Source organism: Apodemus sylvaticus, chromosome 1, assembly GCF_947179515.1.
Source record: "Apodemus sylvaticus chromosome 1, mApoSyl1.1, whole genome shotgun sequence".
Taxonomy (NCBI): Eukaryota; Metazoa; Chordata; class Mammalia; order Rodentia; family Muridae; genus Apodemus; species Apodemus sylvaticus.
Window position 1 is genome coordinate 126,054,514 of NC_067472.1, and position 16,511 is coordinate 126,071,024.

At 46.7% G+C, this 16,511-nt stretch overlaps 1 protein-coding gene across 1 annotated transcript in view; it reads right to left on the reverse strand.

Moving 5' to 3' along the window:
* The window catches only part of Sh3gl3 (SH3 domain containing GRB2 like 3, endophilin A3), a 118,897-nt gene that overhangs the window by 36,913 nt on the left and 65,473 nt on the right, over nt 1-16,511 (reverse strand). Inside the window, exon 2 of the mRNA XM_052159504.1 lies at nt 4,860-4,928. Coding sequence (XP_052015464.1) covers nt 4,860-4,928 — 69 coding nt within the window. The remainder of the gene's footprint in view (nt 1-4,859; nt 4,929-16,511) is intronic.

Sequence of the window (16,511 nt, forward strand, 5' to 3'; positions counted from 1 at the left end):
AGAATTCCCACTATACATAAATTTTAAAAAATAAAATAAAATAATCTGGTTAGATATTGTGCAAGGAAACTCTTGAGGAGGAGAAACAAAAGAAATTCTATGCATATTACTGAACATGTTGACAAAGATAGATGGTCAAAGGAAAGCCGGAAAAGAAAACTAACTTGTGAAGTGTGAATACAAAGAAACAAAACCAAGCGGCCCTTCTGGAATGGCTGGGGTGTGTCTGCACTAACAAACTGGTAAGCAAGTATCTTTAGCAAAACTCAAAACAAAACAACAACAACAACAACAAAAACAGGCAGGCAGAGAACTAAAAGCATGTTGGGGAAGCTGTGTGTTGGGAAGCTTGTTTTCCAGTTGATTAAATATAGGACTCCTGGGGATGTGCAACGAACTCTCCCAGGCCTGGCCCACACAGGGCTGAGTAGCAGAACAGGGTTCTGAGGATACCAAGAGTTTACAGTCATTGGGTTAATTAAGTGGACTGTATCTAGGAGCTGGAGAGAGGGCTCAGGAGCCAAGAGCTGCCCTTCCAGAGGACCTGGGCTCCGTTCCCAGGACCCACATGGCAACTTCCTTCTTGAACTCCAGTTCCAGGAAATCTGATACTTTCTTGGCTTTCATAGGTACTGGGCATATACACACAGTACACAGATGTGTCACAAGATTTTCCCTGTCCAATAATATTAGGGCAGCAGGAGGCCTATGATTGGACAGGGAAAAGGGAGGCAGAGCTAAGAATTATAGAGCATCTCAAAGTTGGGGAGGGTGGGGGAGGTGGGAGGGGTGGGGGGGCAAGATGGCGGCAAATGTGAATCAGTGGCTATGACCAACCATTGGTTGTTATGATATCATAAAGGTTAGAATATTGGGATAATTTGTCTAATCTAGGTGTTATCAAACCAAGAGGATGGTGGATCTATTTGGTTATTAGAATATGGGACAGATCCAGCGAGACCCCACTGAGACTGTGTTGTGGCCCACTGGTGCCAGTACTAGATTGGGAACATGGCCTGGCAGGGCCAGACAGTTGGCAGGTTAAAAAAAGTAGGAGCACAGAGAGTTGGTGGGTTCATTTTTTTAATATTTCCCACATATATATAATATATGTATATATATATATATATATATTTATATGCAGACAAAATATACAACATACACACAATACAAAACACCCTGTGGCTATGGTTATAGCCCCTTTCTTTTGCAATGAGCATTTGTGCTTTCTCCCTCCTCCCCTTGGTCTTCCTCCCTCCTCCCTCCTGGCCTTTATGATTTTCCACCTTTTCATTAAAAACAGAACAAAAAGATCACTTAGCACCTATTTTTGTTATTTTCTGTCTTATCAACCTTTTTGTAATGGCTTATTTTTAGTTGTGTATATATGTACATGTCTGTGAGAGGGTATGCATACGGGACTGCAGATGTCCTCAGAAGCCGCAGCCATCAGATCCCCTAGATCTGGACTCATATACAGGGGTAGCCCTGGAAGGTAACTGCAGTCCTCTGCAAGAGCAGTGCTCCATATCAACCGCTGTGTCCTCCATACTGAGCTCTACCTTCTATTCAGAGTGACTCGATTGGCTGATGATCCCCCAGCTGTGGACTCTGTGCTGTCCGCACTTTTTTTCAACCCTGCTTTCCTGCTAACTGCATTTGAGACGTAGCCTTATGTCACAGGTGTGGAATGCACAGTTCTGTCACTTATCCTAATACATAATTCTGCTTTTTTATTAAAATCTCCTTCAAATGAAGAAGTGATTTCACGTTTTAAAAGGAGATTTTTATTTTATATAAATGAGCATTTGCCTGTGTGTGTGCCTGCTACCCTGGGAGGCCAGAAGAGGGCACTGGATCCCCTGCAACTGAAGTTACAAGTCGGTTGTGGGTCACCAAGTTAAGAACCAAATCCTGCTGCTCTGCAAAAGCAACAAGTGCTCTTACATGCTGACCCATGTCTCCTGCCCAAAGTTCACATTTCTGAGGATGCAAACATGTGTCACTGTTTCTTCTGCTGCAACTGCAACCAGCGAGCCCGGAAGGGATGCGCGTGCCCACTGGCGATGCAGGCTCTACTTACATACAGCCAAAGTTATTAATTCTTTGCCCAAATCGTTCTTGAGCCCATGAGCGCCTTGGGTCCATCTGTTATTAGGGGGGGGGGGGTGCAGCTTCCTTGGCTTTAGTCTCCTCTCAGGCAGTCCTCACAGCTTTTACCCTTCAAATTTAGAAACTGCGTCATGTGATACAAACTGACCTAGAACTCTGATACTTTTCTGGTACTGATACTTTTCTTCATCTTTTTATATTTTTATAAGTTCTTTTGGGGATATTTGGGGGAAATGAGAAAGGAAATGGATATGACTAAGATGCATGTATAAAATTTAAAGAATGCATTAACATGCCAATTCTTTGAAGGAAACATTTTTCCTTGCATTGCGTTTCTGTGCCATGCTGCATTCTGGGGTCAGCATCGCTGCTTTGTTTCTGCTGAGTAAGCAAGTTTGTGGGTTACTCTTCCCGCTACCCAGTCATCCTCATGTCATCTTCTAGATGACACTAATTTCTTCCATAAAGTCCTTAAAGTACTTAGTTTTGTGACATATAATATAATCACATAATAGCAAGCCTCTCTATCCTATACTATAGTATAGATATTATTTTTATACTTCTATCACTTCCAATGTTTTTGGAGAGAAAAAAAATCCCAAACAGGAATAAATGAGGGATCTCAGTCCATCAGCTAAAACTTCACCTGCCCCATCAGGGGTGACGACCTCCTAAGAAACCCCTCCTGTCCATCCCCCTTTTGGTTAGCAGATACTGGAATTTCCCAGGATGCTATGCTATATGAGAGGATCTAGGGAAGTCAACTTGACACAAACTGGAGTTATCACAGACAAAGGAGCCTCCCTTGAGGAAATGCCTCCATGAGATCGAGCAGTAAGGCATTTTTCTCAATTAGTGATCAAGGGTGAGAGGGGTGGGAGGGGTGGAAGGACGCATTGTGGGTGGTGCTATCCCTGGGCTGGTAGTCCTGGTTCTATAAGAAAGCAGGCTGAGCAAGTCAGGGGAAGCAAGTCAGTAAGCAGCACCCTCCAATGGCCTCTGTGTCCGCTCCTGCCTCCAAGCTCCTCCTGAGTTCCAGTCCTGACTTCCCTTGGTAATGAACAGCAATGAGGAAGTGTAAGCTGAATAAACCTTTCCTCCACAACTTGCTTCTTGGTCGTGATGTTTTTTGGGTTTTTTTTTTTTTTAAAGATTTATTATATGTAAGGACACTATAACTGTCTTCAAACACACCAAAAGAGGGCATCAGATCTCACTACAGGTGATTATGAGCCACCATGTGGTTGCTGGGATTTAAACTCAGGACCTTTGGAAGAGCATTCAGTGCTCTTAACCACTGAGCCATCTCACCAGCCCCTGGTCATGATGTTTTGTGCAGGAATACAAACCCTAAGACACCATATGACATCTTCTACCTTGCAGAAGAGAAGGAGAGACAGGGGCAAATTTGGGGCCATGACCAGAATCATGGCCTAGTTTAGTTACCCACATCCTTGGCCATACCCTGGGCAGCACTTCCTCAGTCCACTAGTGAAATCAGAGCCTCACTTCACACGGAATCTTAGTGTGTTTCTCTTGGTGCAGATGTGGCTACACTGAATAAAATGCTTTGCCCTGCCCCCTGCCCCCTGTCTCTTTAATGGGCTTGTTGAGAACAGGTGTCTGAACCCAGCTTGTCACGGCTGCCAGGGCCCAGGCCTTGACTCTAAAAGCCCCAGTAACATAGCACCTGATATTTGTTTTTAAGTTTAGCATCTGAATTGAATAATCTACTTGGTAAAGAAGCTATATACATACTGTCATTATATATTAAGAAATTTAAAAATCAACTTCAGATGTGTTAATGATATTAACATGTTGATAGGGGTTTTAATTTACAGAAATTCTTTTTTCAAAATCAAACACAAAATAAGCTTCTTAGGGTCTTAACATGTCTAGATATTGTCTTCTTCTCAGGGGGGACTTCCTGGAGGAAAGCTGGCCAGGTCCAACGTACATTAAAGAGACTGTCTTCTGAGCCCACACCCAGCAGGCTTTCCCCCAGCCTGTACTGCCAGCCACACCCAGGCCTCCAGCTGTGGTCTGAGGAATCTAATTATCTAGACAAGCTCTGCTCAAAGGGCCCAAGACCAAGAGGAGGCTGAGCAGTGTGAACCCAGGTAGACGGCCAGGGGACAGGACGGGACGGACTCTGCAGTCCTCCGTTGGAGTGCCAAGCCAGGAATGCTGTTCTGAAATATTTCATGATTCTGGAAGGCCCCATGTGAGGCCAGTAGGGCACACATTCTCATCTCTGTATCACACTGACAAAGAGATAAACCAGCTCATTAGAGTTCACCCTGTCGGTTCTAATGGCAGAAAAGTATTTGCTGTGCAGCTGCTGAAACAGATGGGAACAACAGCCTGGATTCCCAAATGATAAATCAGTTGTTATATATGGGAAAGCCTTGTCCCAGAAACAGTTGACTCTCTAAGACATATGAGCACCATTTGGCCCTGGAGTTGTTGCCAAGGCTCACATCTTATGCATTCTGACATATGGCCACTAGAGGGAAGCAGTTAGTCACATCCTGTCTCCTTCTTCAACATGCCCAGACTGGATGTGGTTCAACCCAGAGCCGATCTTGGACTGGGAAGTACTGTGGTCCTGCCTTCCGATTCTGCACCCCATGTTTGCATTGGAACATTCTGGATCCACACTCCAGGTCGTATTCCTGACAACAGGAGGTTCTCTCGCTGGCGAAGACAGCTCATTTCTAACCCTTTATGTGTTCAAACAGCTTTACCTTTTCCATGTCCAGAAATTCTTCATCTAGCTTCGTTCCTTCGGCACCACTTATTTTTTCACTAAACAGCTGCAAAAACAAACACAGATGCTTTCACTGTACAAAGATTCTCTCTGTTCTGTTACCGACATTAGTAACAAAAATCTTGGTTCTGCTGTTGTTGGTTTTTTTTATTTTTTATTTTTTATTTTATTTTTTTGGTTTTGTTTCTATACATTGGTGTTTTGCCTGCATATATATCCTTGGAACATTAGATATAGATAGTGGTGAGCTGCCATGTGGGTGCTGGGACTTGAACCCAGGTCCTCTGGAAGAGCAGCCATTGCTTTTAACACTGAGCCATCTCTCCTTATCCTCTATGGAAACTATCAGGGACCAACAAGACAGTAGAGGTTCCTAAGTTCAAGCCCTGGAACCAACGGAGAGGTAGAAGGAGAGAACCAACCACAAGGTTGTTCCCAGACCTCTATATGTACTGAGGCACGCTCATGCACACACAAGCACACACACACACACACAGGCACACGCGTGCGCGTGCACCAGCACCACCACAACAACAACTAAAAAAAGAAAGAACAGGTCATGGGACAATGAACGTTTCCCATTTGTTCAAGCTTCATCATGCACCGTCCTCCTCAAATGGCACAAAGTGGTTCTACTACAAGCAGTGACAAGACGGCTAGGAACACAAGGAGTACAAGAGTTAGCCCCAGACAGCCTGAATGCAAGAGACAATAAAAACATACAAATACTAGGACCAGATGCAAACTATTATCAATGCATCAACTGGGAAGACTCTCAGAGCTGCTTAGAAAATATCCTCAGTCTGCAGAGCAGAAGGCAGATCATTCAGGACCTGATTCCAAAATGCTTGACATTTGAGCTTGCTTTTTAAGGATAGCGACATTTCAGTGTGCAACACTGAGGGAAAGGTCTTCCAGGATGTGATAGTGTTTTCAAAAAGGGGAAACTGAGGTTGGAATGGAAAGGGTGGTGGGATGCTGAGCCCGGATGCTACTCTTTGTGGGGCTGTCTAGACAGTACAAGGTGCTCAAGCAGTATCTCTGGTTTCTACTTGTTGGATACTAATTGAAGACATGTGCTCACTGTGCAGAAAATGCACACACATACACACACACACATACACACACACTGGCCACATGACTGTGACTACCAAAACAATGTCTCTAGATAATGAGAGGCCAGTGTGCTTACAAAAGAGTGTGTTTCATTCTGCACTCTGTGAAGAGTGTTCAAGGGAGAAGGGGAGGAGACGGCCATTGAAAAGGAGGCAGAGGCCACAGATCACACCCTGGCAAGCCAGAGGGCGTGGCAGACAGGTCTCTAAAAAATGCCCTGCCCAACACAACCACTTAAGAAGCCTTTCAGAAAGGTGACTCCGGCCCAGTGGATTTGGCTTCATGAGCACGTAGAATGGACTGCCATAACGAAGTGTGTTTTCTTAGAAAGGATTGCACTGTGATGTATGGCTTCAAGCGTTAATGCGTGTATAAAAGTCACAGGAAGCTGCTGTTAGGGGGACTGCAGACCCTTCACATGGAGGACAAGCCCTGCTAGGCAGAGAAGGAGAGGGGTGTCAGCCCGTCACACAGGGCCACTCATGAGGGGTGTCAGCCCCATCACACAGGGACACTCATGAGGGGTGTCAGCCCATCACACAGGGCCACTCATGAGGGGTGTCAGCCCGTCACACAGGGCCACTCATGAGGGGTGTCAGCCCGTCACACAGGGCCACTCATGAGGGGTGTCAGCCCGTCACACAGGGCCACTCATGAGGGGTGTCAGCCCGTCACACAGGGCCACTCATGAGGGGTGTCAGCCCCATCACACAGGGCCACTCATGAGGGGTGTCAGCCCATCACACAGGGCCACTCATGAGGAGTGTCAGCCTGTCACACAGGGCCACTCATGAGGAGTGTCAGCCTGTCACACAGGGCCACTCATGAGGGGTGTCAGCCTGTCACACAGGGACACTCACAAGGGGTGTCAGCCCGTCACACAGGGACACTCATGCCCCAGAAGCACAGCCTCCCACCTGACCCACAGCAGAGAGAACAAGCAGGAGTGCCACCTGCTGGCCACCGCCCTCCCTCCCAAGAACTAAGTCCAATAAGCAGTGTCATTTAAACTACAGAGCCTGTGTGCTCCTCAAGACCATCCACTTGACAGGAGTTCTTCCTTCTCAGGCTGAGAGGACAGAGGTCAGACAGGCTTGCTCCAATCTGTAATAGGAGACATGGCACTCAAAGGAATCTGAGACTGCTCTACACCAAACAGTGAGGAGCAAAGTCACTCCAGTGTCTAAACTTTGGCGGGAATACTCAGACGCTAATGGGAGATCTGCACGCTCTGGCCTTTATCTTGTCACCATGGAAGACTGCACAAGTGGCCACCATGCTTCGTCACTCACCCTGCTGAGATGCAGGACATCCCAGGACGTCCCATCCCGGCCCTCCTCCCGCCTCGGGGGAGGGGGAATGGAGGGGGAATGTAGGCTGTGCCACGCGACAACAGGACCAACTGGGCTGGAGATACTTTGTAGCCACAGTTCTGTTCCTTCTCTGAGACCCACAGTGATCGAGCGTGGAGAAGCGTGGACGAGGAAGAGCGGCGCTGCCCAGCGCACTCTGTACACTGGGTGTGTACGGTGACTGGAGCAGCCCCTACAATCTCCTGCATTGTTGGGTCGTGAAATATGGACTAGAGATCCACTTAGTATTGAGAGTTGAGAAATCTCCCCAGCTGGTCCACGATGGTGGGATTACACTGGCTCTGTTTTTTAGAAAGCATGGTGCCTCACACAGGAGTATTTCTACTTTTGGGTGGAGAAATGAATGTGATTTCCATTCCTTTCTCATTTGGAAAGAGATAATGCCTGGTTTTGTTTTAAGTAGGAGTCACAGGTCAGAGTTAGGACAATTCTGGTGGTTTACCTGCATTCCCCCAGGACACTTAGCTATTTTGAAACATTAAGTAGGAATACTTATATAACATATGTAAGTCACCTGACCATTGAATGATAAATTCCCACATTGGCTCAGGTATGTGAACACTTGGTTAAACACATTGATACTCAAGCAACCTTCACTCCTATTCAAGGTAACTATAGGTTCCAATTTAATACCTTCCCTATGTCCTGAATAAATTCAAATGACAACTTAAATATCAAGAACAAAGTCAGAAAGAGAAAGCACTAACTAGAATCAGAGTAAGTCTTTTTCTGGTCCTTAAAAAGAATTAAAGCACAGCACGGTGAGCTCAGGTGGGGCCCCAGGCCTGGCACAGCTCGGCTCCCGCTCCCCGTCGGATGAAAACAGACCTTAGAGTATGCCTAGGGTGGGAGTGAGGACCACGCTCTGCCGACAGGCTGGGAACAGGAAAGGAGCGAGCCTGGAAAAGAAACTCAGGTGTCTGACGCTGTCCTGTCTGGAGTCTGCACCCTGACCTCAGCGGATTATATCAGATACCCACAGCATCACCACAGGAAAGAAGCCAAGGTGCTGTCTGATAGTCTTAGGAACCCAGGTGGAAGAAAGAAAGCACAACCACCCAGCTACCTAACACAGAGGGTTAAAGGGCAAAGGACTTTTAATTTTTCCAACATTATTTATCCTAGATCTAAATTCTAAATAAATATAGCACCATGAAAGAGAGCCAGAAAGATTATACAAAATAGCATGAATTCACTGCTGACAAGAGGAGCTTTGTGAACATGGTGACAAGGGCCTCTTATGTATGTTTAGACTAGAGCCAAAACTGTTAAGCGATAGAAAGTTTCATTTAAAAAAAAAAACTAGTCACAAAAAAATAAAAATTTAAAGGCTATTTTTAAAAATTACAAGTCTTAAAAGGCAACAGTGACAATGGTCTGAACATCTCAATAAATGAGACACTTCTCAGGAGAGGTGACCATGGCTTATACCAATTTGGCAAAAAACCTAACCAGGCACAGGGGTAGACTGGGCATAATCAGAACTGGAATAGTAAGCTAGAAAGTATTTAAGGGACTTACCAAAACAAAACAAAACAGACAAAGCACTTTATCTTCTATTAGAATAGAGAGTGGCTCCAAAGTGAAAGGCACCGGGGAGTTGGGGGGGTGAGAGGGTGGGGGGGCTGGGGAGGGTGGGAAAATCAGTATTTTAAGAATAGGGTGTTTTGGCCAAGCAGTGGTGATGTATATGCCTTTAATACCAGCACTTAAGAGGTAGAGGCAGGCAAATCTCTGTGAGTTCAAGGCCAGCCTGGTCAACAGAGTGAATTCTAGGACAGCCAAGACTACACAGAGAAACCATGTCTCAAAAAACAAACAAACAAACAAACAAAAAACAAAAAACAACCAACAACAAAGATGCTTGTTTGTTTGTTTGTTTGGTTTGGATTTGTTTTTTTCGAGACAGGGTTTCTCTGTATAGCCCTGGCTGTCCTGGAACTCACTCTGTAGACCAGGCTGGCCTCGAACTCAGAAATCCGCCTGCCTCTGCCTCCCAGAGTGCTGGGATCACAGGCGTGCGCCACCACCACCCGGCTCAAAGATGCTTTTTTATTACATAAAGATGCAAGTCTTTAATTTTGAAAATATACTCAAGTTACTAAGAAAGATAAGTATTAAATGATAACAAGATCTCAAAAATAAAATACCCAAGACCGTCTGTCAGGGGTGGGGCCTCTCAGGCAGTGAGCAGCAGACATCAGATCTCCGCAGCAGCTGCAGCTGCTGGAGAGCCCGAGCTCAGCACAAGACAGCCAGGCCTACACACAAGAACAAGATTAAGACACCCAAGCCACTGGGGTTTCTACTAAAAAAAATAATGTTAAAATGCTATGTTAAGGAAATAAAACCAGAACCAAGAGGGAACGCATGGCAGACAATAAATAGGGGGAATAGAAGGGGAAAGACTCTTGGGACAAGATCAAGTATCCCCTGAAAACAATCAGGTAAAATCTAACGCCTGGGCTCATCTGAAACCCACGTGACACAGGTAAGGATGGGGTGGAGCTGCTGGGCGGCGAGTGTGACAAAGCACATGTGCTCACACAGAACTGTAGACAGCGGCGAAGAGATGCACAGGCACCTCGTTCAATAAGTAATACTTAACTTTAAAAGCACAAAGCTATAAAAGAAATAGTGCTGTGTGTGTGTGTGTGGTAATAAGTGTCTTTAATCAACACATGGGTAAAAAGCTAATGTATTTCATACCAAAGGAAATTTAGAAAAGATATTCAAATAGAAGCTAAGGAATGGCCTGTAGAAACCACAAAATGAGATAGTTACAGTAAGTCCCAGAGGGCCAACAATAACATGGGACTAGAATCACTGTATTAGAGGATGGAGTAATAGAATGGATTTTGTTGCTTCACTGGTAGAGGTAGGAATCAAAACCCGGGCTTTGTGCATCCCAGGCAAGTGCCCCACCCCTGAGCTACACACGAACCAGTTCAAATGAATGGATTTTGAAAACACAGCTAAAATTATTTCTAGATTGATATCTATGGCAAAATATACAAAAATATTAAAAGTAAATAAGTAAATATATACATACTATGAAATCACTGAACAAAATAATGCTTTTAACAACATCCAACAGGAAGTATTTCCCTGGGCCAAGCACTGGCTGGGATCTCAGGCTGACAACAAAAGGAGTAATGCACAAAACTCAGTCACAATGACACTGTGACAACCACCGCACAATTCACACACACACATGCATATATGTACACGTATATGATGCATGGCTCAAAAGTCAAATTAACATTGATCAAATACATACGCAAACATTTCTAACTTTTCAGCCAACAAATTAGGAAATGTATATTCATGGGACATATAGACAGAGTATGACAGAACAGGACCAAACCCAGATAGCACTCAGCACCAAAGGGAAGCGCGGTATTTGTTTTTGGGTTTTGTTTGTTGTTTTTCTATGTAGCGCTAGTAAGAATCAACAGTAAAAATAAATATGTAGGGACAAGTGTTGAGAATTTCATCCCCAGAACAATTATTTGGGGAACTAGGGAGATGGCTGTTAATAAACATGCTGTTCACGAGTACCTGACTCTGAACCCCCAGCAGCCGTATGAATGCCAGCGGATGGAGCAGCTGTAAAAGCCACGCGAAGCACTGCGTGCCTGTGGCTCCAGCACTGAGGCAGGAGGAGCTCCTGGGGCTCAGGGGTCAGCGGTGAGCAGTGGCCAGCGGTGAGCAGACCCGAAAGCTCTGGGCTCAGGGAAAGGTCCTCATTATTGGAGGGTGAATAAGGGGGACACCTGACATAAAACTTTGGTCTTTGCACATGTATACACACACACATGCACACGCACACGCGTGCACGGGCACACACACACACACCAATAGAACTTTATGCATCAAGGCTGACTGAGCACACCTTTAGTTCCAGCCCTCAGGAGGCAGAAGCAGGGTATTCTCTATGAGTTCTAGGTCAGCCAGGACTACTCAGTGAGATACAGATAGATGAGAGGGAGAGGGAGAGAGAGAGAGAGAGAGACCTGTAGATTACAGCAAAGCCATGTTTAAAGGTTAAGAGATAAAACTCTCCTGAGAGTTTGAGATTTAAACTCTCAAGAGTTTAAAAATACTAAAAAAAAAAAAAAAAAAAAAAAAAAAAAAAAAAAACCTCTTCAACTTACTGCTTTAAAAAAACAATACAATATCAATCAACCGAAATCACAAAACTACAGTACTGCAACCTCATGTCTCAAACTGATATGTCCATGAGTTATCTAATTACCAAACCCAGGAAATCTGCCAAAAGGTATCAATATAGATGTTAAAGACACTGTGATCAAGGCACAGCCACACAACACAAGATAAATACACTTCCACCCACGGCAGAGAGATGCAGAGCCTGACACTAGACACCAGACAGGATTAAGCAAATGACATGGGCTGCCCAGAAAGCTCATTGTACTTCACCAGGGAGGAAGTAAAATTACTGACAGAGGGAAGGAACATAGACAAAGCCAGGACATTAATATCCTAGCAAAGAGGCAACACTGTTAAGTCTAATGCCAAATGAGAAGGGTCACATCTCCAGGCAGGCAAATGACACAGGGATCAGGTCACACAGGTGGGCAGGTCACACAGAGGGGTAGGTTACAGGGTCACACAGGTGGAGGGTCACACAGGTGTGCAGGTCACACAGGTGGACAGGTCAAAGAGATGGACAGGTCACACAGGTGGGCAGATCACACAGAGGGGTAGGTCACAGGGTCACACAGATGGACAGGTCACACAGGTGTGCAGGTCACACAGGTAGACAGGTCACATGGGTGGGAAGATCACACAGGTAAATAGGTCAAACAGGTGAACAGGTCACACAGGTGGGCAGGTCACATAGGAGAGCAGGTCACACAGGTGGACAGGTCACACAGGAGGGAGGCCACGCAGGTGGACAGGTCATACAGGAGGGCAGGTCACAGAGGACGACAGGTCACACAGGAGGGCATGTCACACAGCAGGACAGGTCACACAGGGGCAGGTCACACACGTAAGCAGGTCACACAGATGGACAGGTCACACAGGTGGGCATTCTGAGACAGGTCACACAGATGGACAGATCACATAGGTGAACAGGTCACACAGGTGGACAGGTCACACAGGTAGATAAGGGCACACAGAGAGACAGATCACATAGGTGGGCAGGGCACACAAAGGGGCAGGTCACACAGATGTACAGGTCACACAGGTGAACAGGTCACACAGGTAGATAAGGGCACACAGAGGGACAGGTCACACAGGTGGGCAGGGCACACAAAGGGGCAGGTCACACAGGTGGACAGGTCACACAAGTGGGCAGGTCACACAGAGGGACAGGTCATACAGGCAGGCAGGTCACACAAATGACCAGGTCACACAGGGTCACACAGGTGGGCAGGTCACACAGGTGGACAGGTCACACAGATGGACAGATTGCACAGGTGGGCAGATCACACAGATGGACAGGTCACACAGGTGGGCAGATCACACAGGTGAACAGGTCACACAGGTAGATAAGGGCACACAGAGGGACAGGTCACACAGGTGGGCAGGACACACAAAGGGGCAGGTCACACAGGTGGACAGGTCACACAAGTGGGCAGGTCACACAGAGGGACAGGTCATACAGGCAGGCAGGTCACACAAATGACCAGGTCACACAGGGTCACACAGGTGGGCAGGTCACACAGGTGGACAGGTCACACAGATGGACAGGTTGCACAGGTGGGCAGATCACACAGGTGGACAGGTCACACAGGTGGACGGGTCACACAGGAGGACGGGTCACACAGGTGGGTAGGTCACACAGGTAGGCAGGTCAAATACACAGGCAGGTCACACCATGGTCAGGTAACACAGGCAGGCAGGTCACACAGGTGGACAGATCACATGGGTGGGCAGGTCACACAGATGGACAGGTCACAAAGAGGGGCAGGTCACACAGGTGGACAGGTCACACAGGTGGACGGGTCACACAGGTAGGCAGGTCAAATACACAGGCAGGTCACACCATGGTCAGGTCACACAGGCAGGCAGGTCACACAGGTGGACAGATCACATGGGTAGGCAGGTCACACAGATGGACAGGTCACACAGGTGGGCAGGTCACACAGGTGGAAAGGTCACACAGGTGGAGAGGTCACACAGGTGGAGAGGTCACACAGGTGGGCAGGTCACACAGGTAGAGAGGTCACACAGGTGGGCAGGTCACACAGGAGGACAGGTCACACAAGTGGAGAGGTCACACAGGTGGAGAGGTCACACAGGAGGGCAAGTCACACAGGTGGGCAGATCACACAGGTGGACAGGTTACACAGGAGGGCAGGTCACACAGGAGGACAAGTCAGACAGATGGACAGGTCACACAGATAGACAGGTCACACAGGTGGACAGGTAGGTCACACAGGAGTGCAGGTCACACAGGTGGGCATTCTGAAGGTCACACAGGTGGACAGGTCACACAGATGGACAGGTCACACAGATGGACAGGTTGCACAGGTGGGCAGATCACACAGGTGGGCAGGTCACACAGGTGGCCAGGTCACACAGGTGAGCAGGTCACACAGGTGACCTGGTCATGTGCCACCTCTAACCACACAAGCAGTACATGTTCAAACAGGTCAGTGTAGGAACATATTTGAATTTCAGAATGATCAGTCAAGTGGATCGTAGGGGAAGGAGCCTTGTAGGAGAACCAAATGGACAGGGTGCTCCAAAAAATGACAAGGGACAAGTATCACACATATACATCTGCTAAGGGACAGTGTTGGAATTCCAGCTTCTTCAGTGTTAACAGCAAAAGTCCTGTATTTGACTTGGGCTAATAGATAAACACTGCAAACCTGCCCGCAGACCTGCGGCAGGCCACCCCAGCCAACATCAGATGGAACCCTGTCTGGCTCCAACTTGGCAGCTCCAGTCAGATCAAAACTAGGAAAATGAAGAGCACTTTCCCACTTACCTGGGAAAACCCAAGGTACTGCGTGTGGGTTTCCACCTGTCTGCAGTAGTGGTTTAATGGTAAATATTATAGCCTTGGCCAGCCTCTGTGTCTGTCATGTTTTTAAAGAAAGCTGGATTCTCCATCTCTTCTGCTTTTTGAAAATGGATTTATTTTCATTTTTAATTATGTGGAGGGATGTGTGTGTGTGTGTGTGTGTGTGTGTGTGTGTGTGTGAATGAGGAAGCGGGTTCTGAATCCAGAGGAGGGCACAGGATGCTGCAGAGATGATGTGGGAGCGGGAAACTGAACGCAGGTCCTCCTCAAGAGCATCTCAACAGCTGAACCATCTCCCCAGCCTCACTTCTTCACTTTTTATAAAACAAACTAACCAGCAATAAAGCCAAACTCTAGGAAAAAAATTTTAAGCCAAACTTACACATAAGGATTCTAAAAATTGGAAACTGTGTAAACTACAGCTAAAACCGTGGCTCTATGGGAGGAGGGCTGGAGAAAAGCTCTGGCTACACAAGCTTAGAAAGACGTGAAGAACAAAAGTTATCAAGATTTCTTTACAAAAACATGTTCTGGGGCGTTAAAATGCTAGTGGGTACTTCCCAGCATCCCAGGGGCGAGTGGGATGGACTCGTGGGCTATGTTGGATATCTAATGTAAAGATGACTCTCCAAGAGGTGGTGCTCTGGAGAGACACGGCATCAGGCTCCCCAAGGGGGTTCACTTTCCCTACAGGCTCCTCTGTCTTGTCTGCCATTTAGCCACCATGGACTGCTTTTATGAGCTCAAAAAATATGGCAAGATTCAACTCATCAACAACAGGGAAAGGACCTAGGGGTGTGTGAGCCCTTCAAACCACCCAGGAAGGCACCGGAGCAGTGGGGCCCGAGGTCGGGAATGGAACTGGTGAAGCTTCTTGAAGTACAACAGGTGGAGAAGCAGTTGCAGATGCTTCTTCATTCGGGTGAATTTCCTGACTTGTAACACAGGGTGGAAAGTGGGAGCCGAAAGCTCCAACCTCGAATCAGCAGCAGACATCTCTCTCCCTCATGAGGGAAAAATCAGGGCACACTGTAACCAAGGAAACCAGGATCTCAGAGGAAAAAATTCCGGGGAAAAAAACAAAAAGCATAGAGAAGTGGCCCTGACAGACTGTTCCCTTTTCTCCTGGTGCTTGAGGTGGGTCCAGGCAAGGCTTACAACACGTAGCACAGGGCCACACGGGTGAAGGCTAATGATCTGGGCGGAGGTTTTCATGGTGTCACCGCCATCAAGAGACAATGACTGGATTAGGATTGGCCATGAGATGCCACAGTAAAGAGGATGGGAAGTGAGGGTGTATCTCCTCAAAATCCATACACCGAAACACTGATGATCGATGTGTCATATTAGGAGGCGGGGTCTTGCGGAATGAGTGGGTCAAGGTTGGGTTCTCGTTGTGTACAACCTCGTGGAATGGGATTAGTGTCTTTGTAAGGGAAATCTCAGAAAGCCCTCTCCTCCCCATCTACGAAGCACATGGGGAGCTGGCCAAGGCTAACAATCCTGGCCACACATCCACCGGCCTTTGCTATGAACAGTCCACAGAACTCTGAGAATCAGATGTCTGTTTAAATCGCCCAGTGTTTGGTATTCTTGTTGGAAAATCCCAGGTACACTAAGACAATATCCAAATGGCCCAATAAGCATTTGAAAATATCTCACCATTATTATTATCGTGGGAATACCAATCAGACTGTGATGAGATGCCACTACATTGCTATCAGAATGACTAATATCATCTCAAAACATGAATGTCAGCACAAGTGTTTCCCAAGGTTGATGGAGCAATTGGAATACGCATGTGCTACTCTAGAGTCCACATTGCCTCAATGGTTTTGGGAAACAATTTGGCAGCATCGACTGAAGATGAACACAGAAATCACAACGCCCTATGATTCAGAAATTCCCCTCTTAGGCATTCACCAGGCAGAAGTTCCTATATGTGTACACTGAAATTCACATACAGGCAGCATTATTCAAAACAGCTAAAAACCAGAAACCATGCAAATGTCCTCTGCAACAGTGAACAAGCAAAAGGACGGCTGCTATGTCTGCAATACAACATGCTATAGAAACTAGAAGACACAGTTGCCTCAGGCAACAAGAGACCATTGCGGGCAAACATCTCATCAAGGGT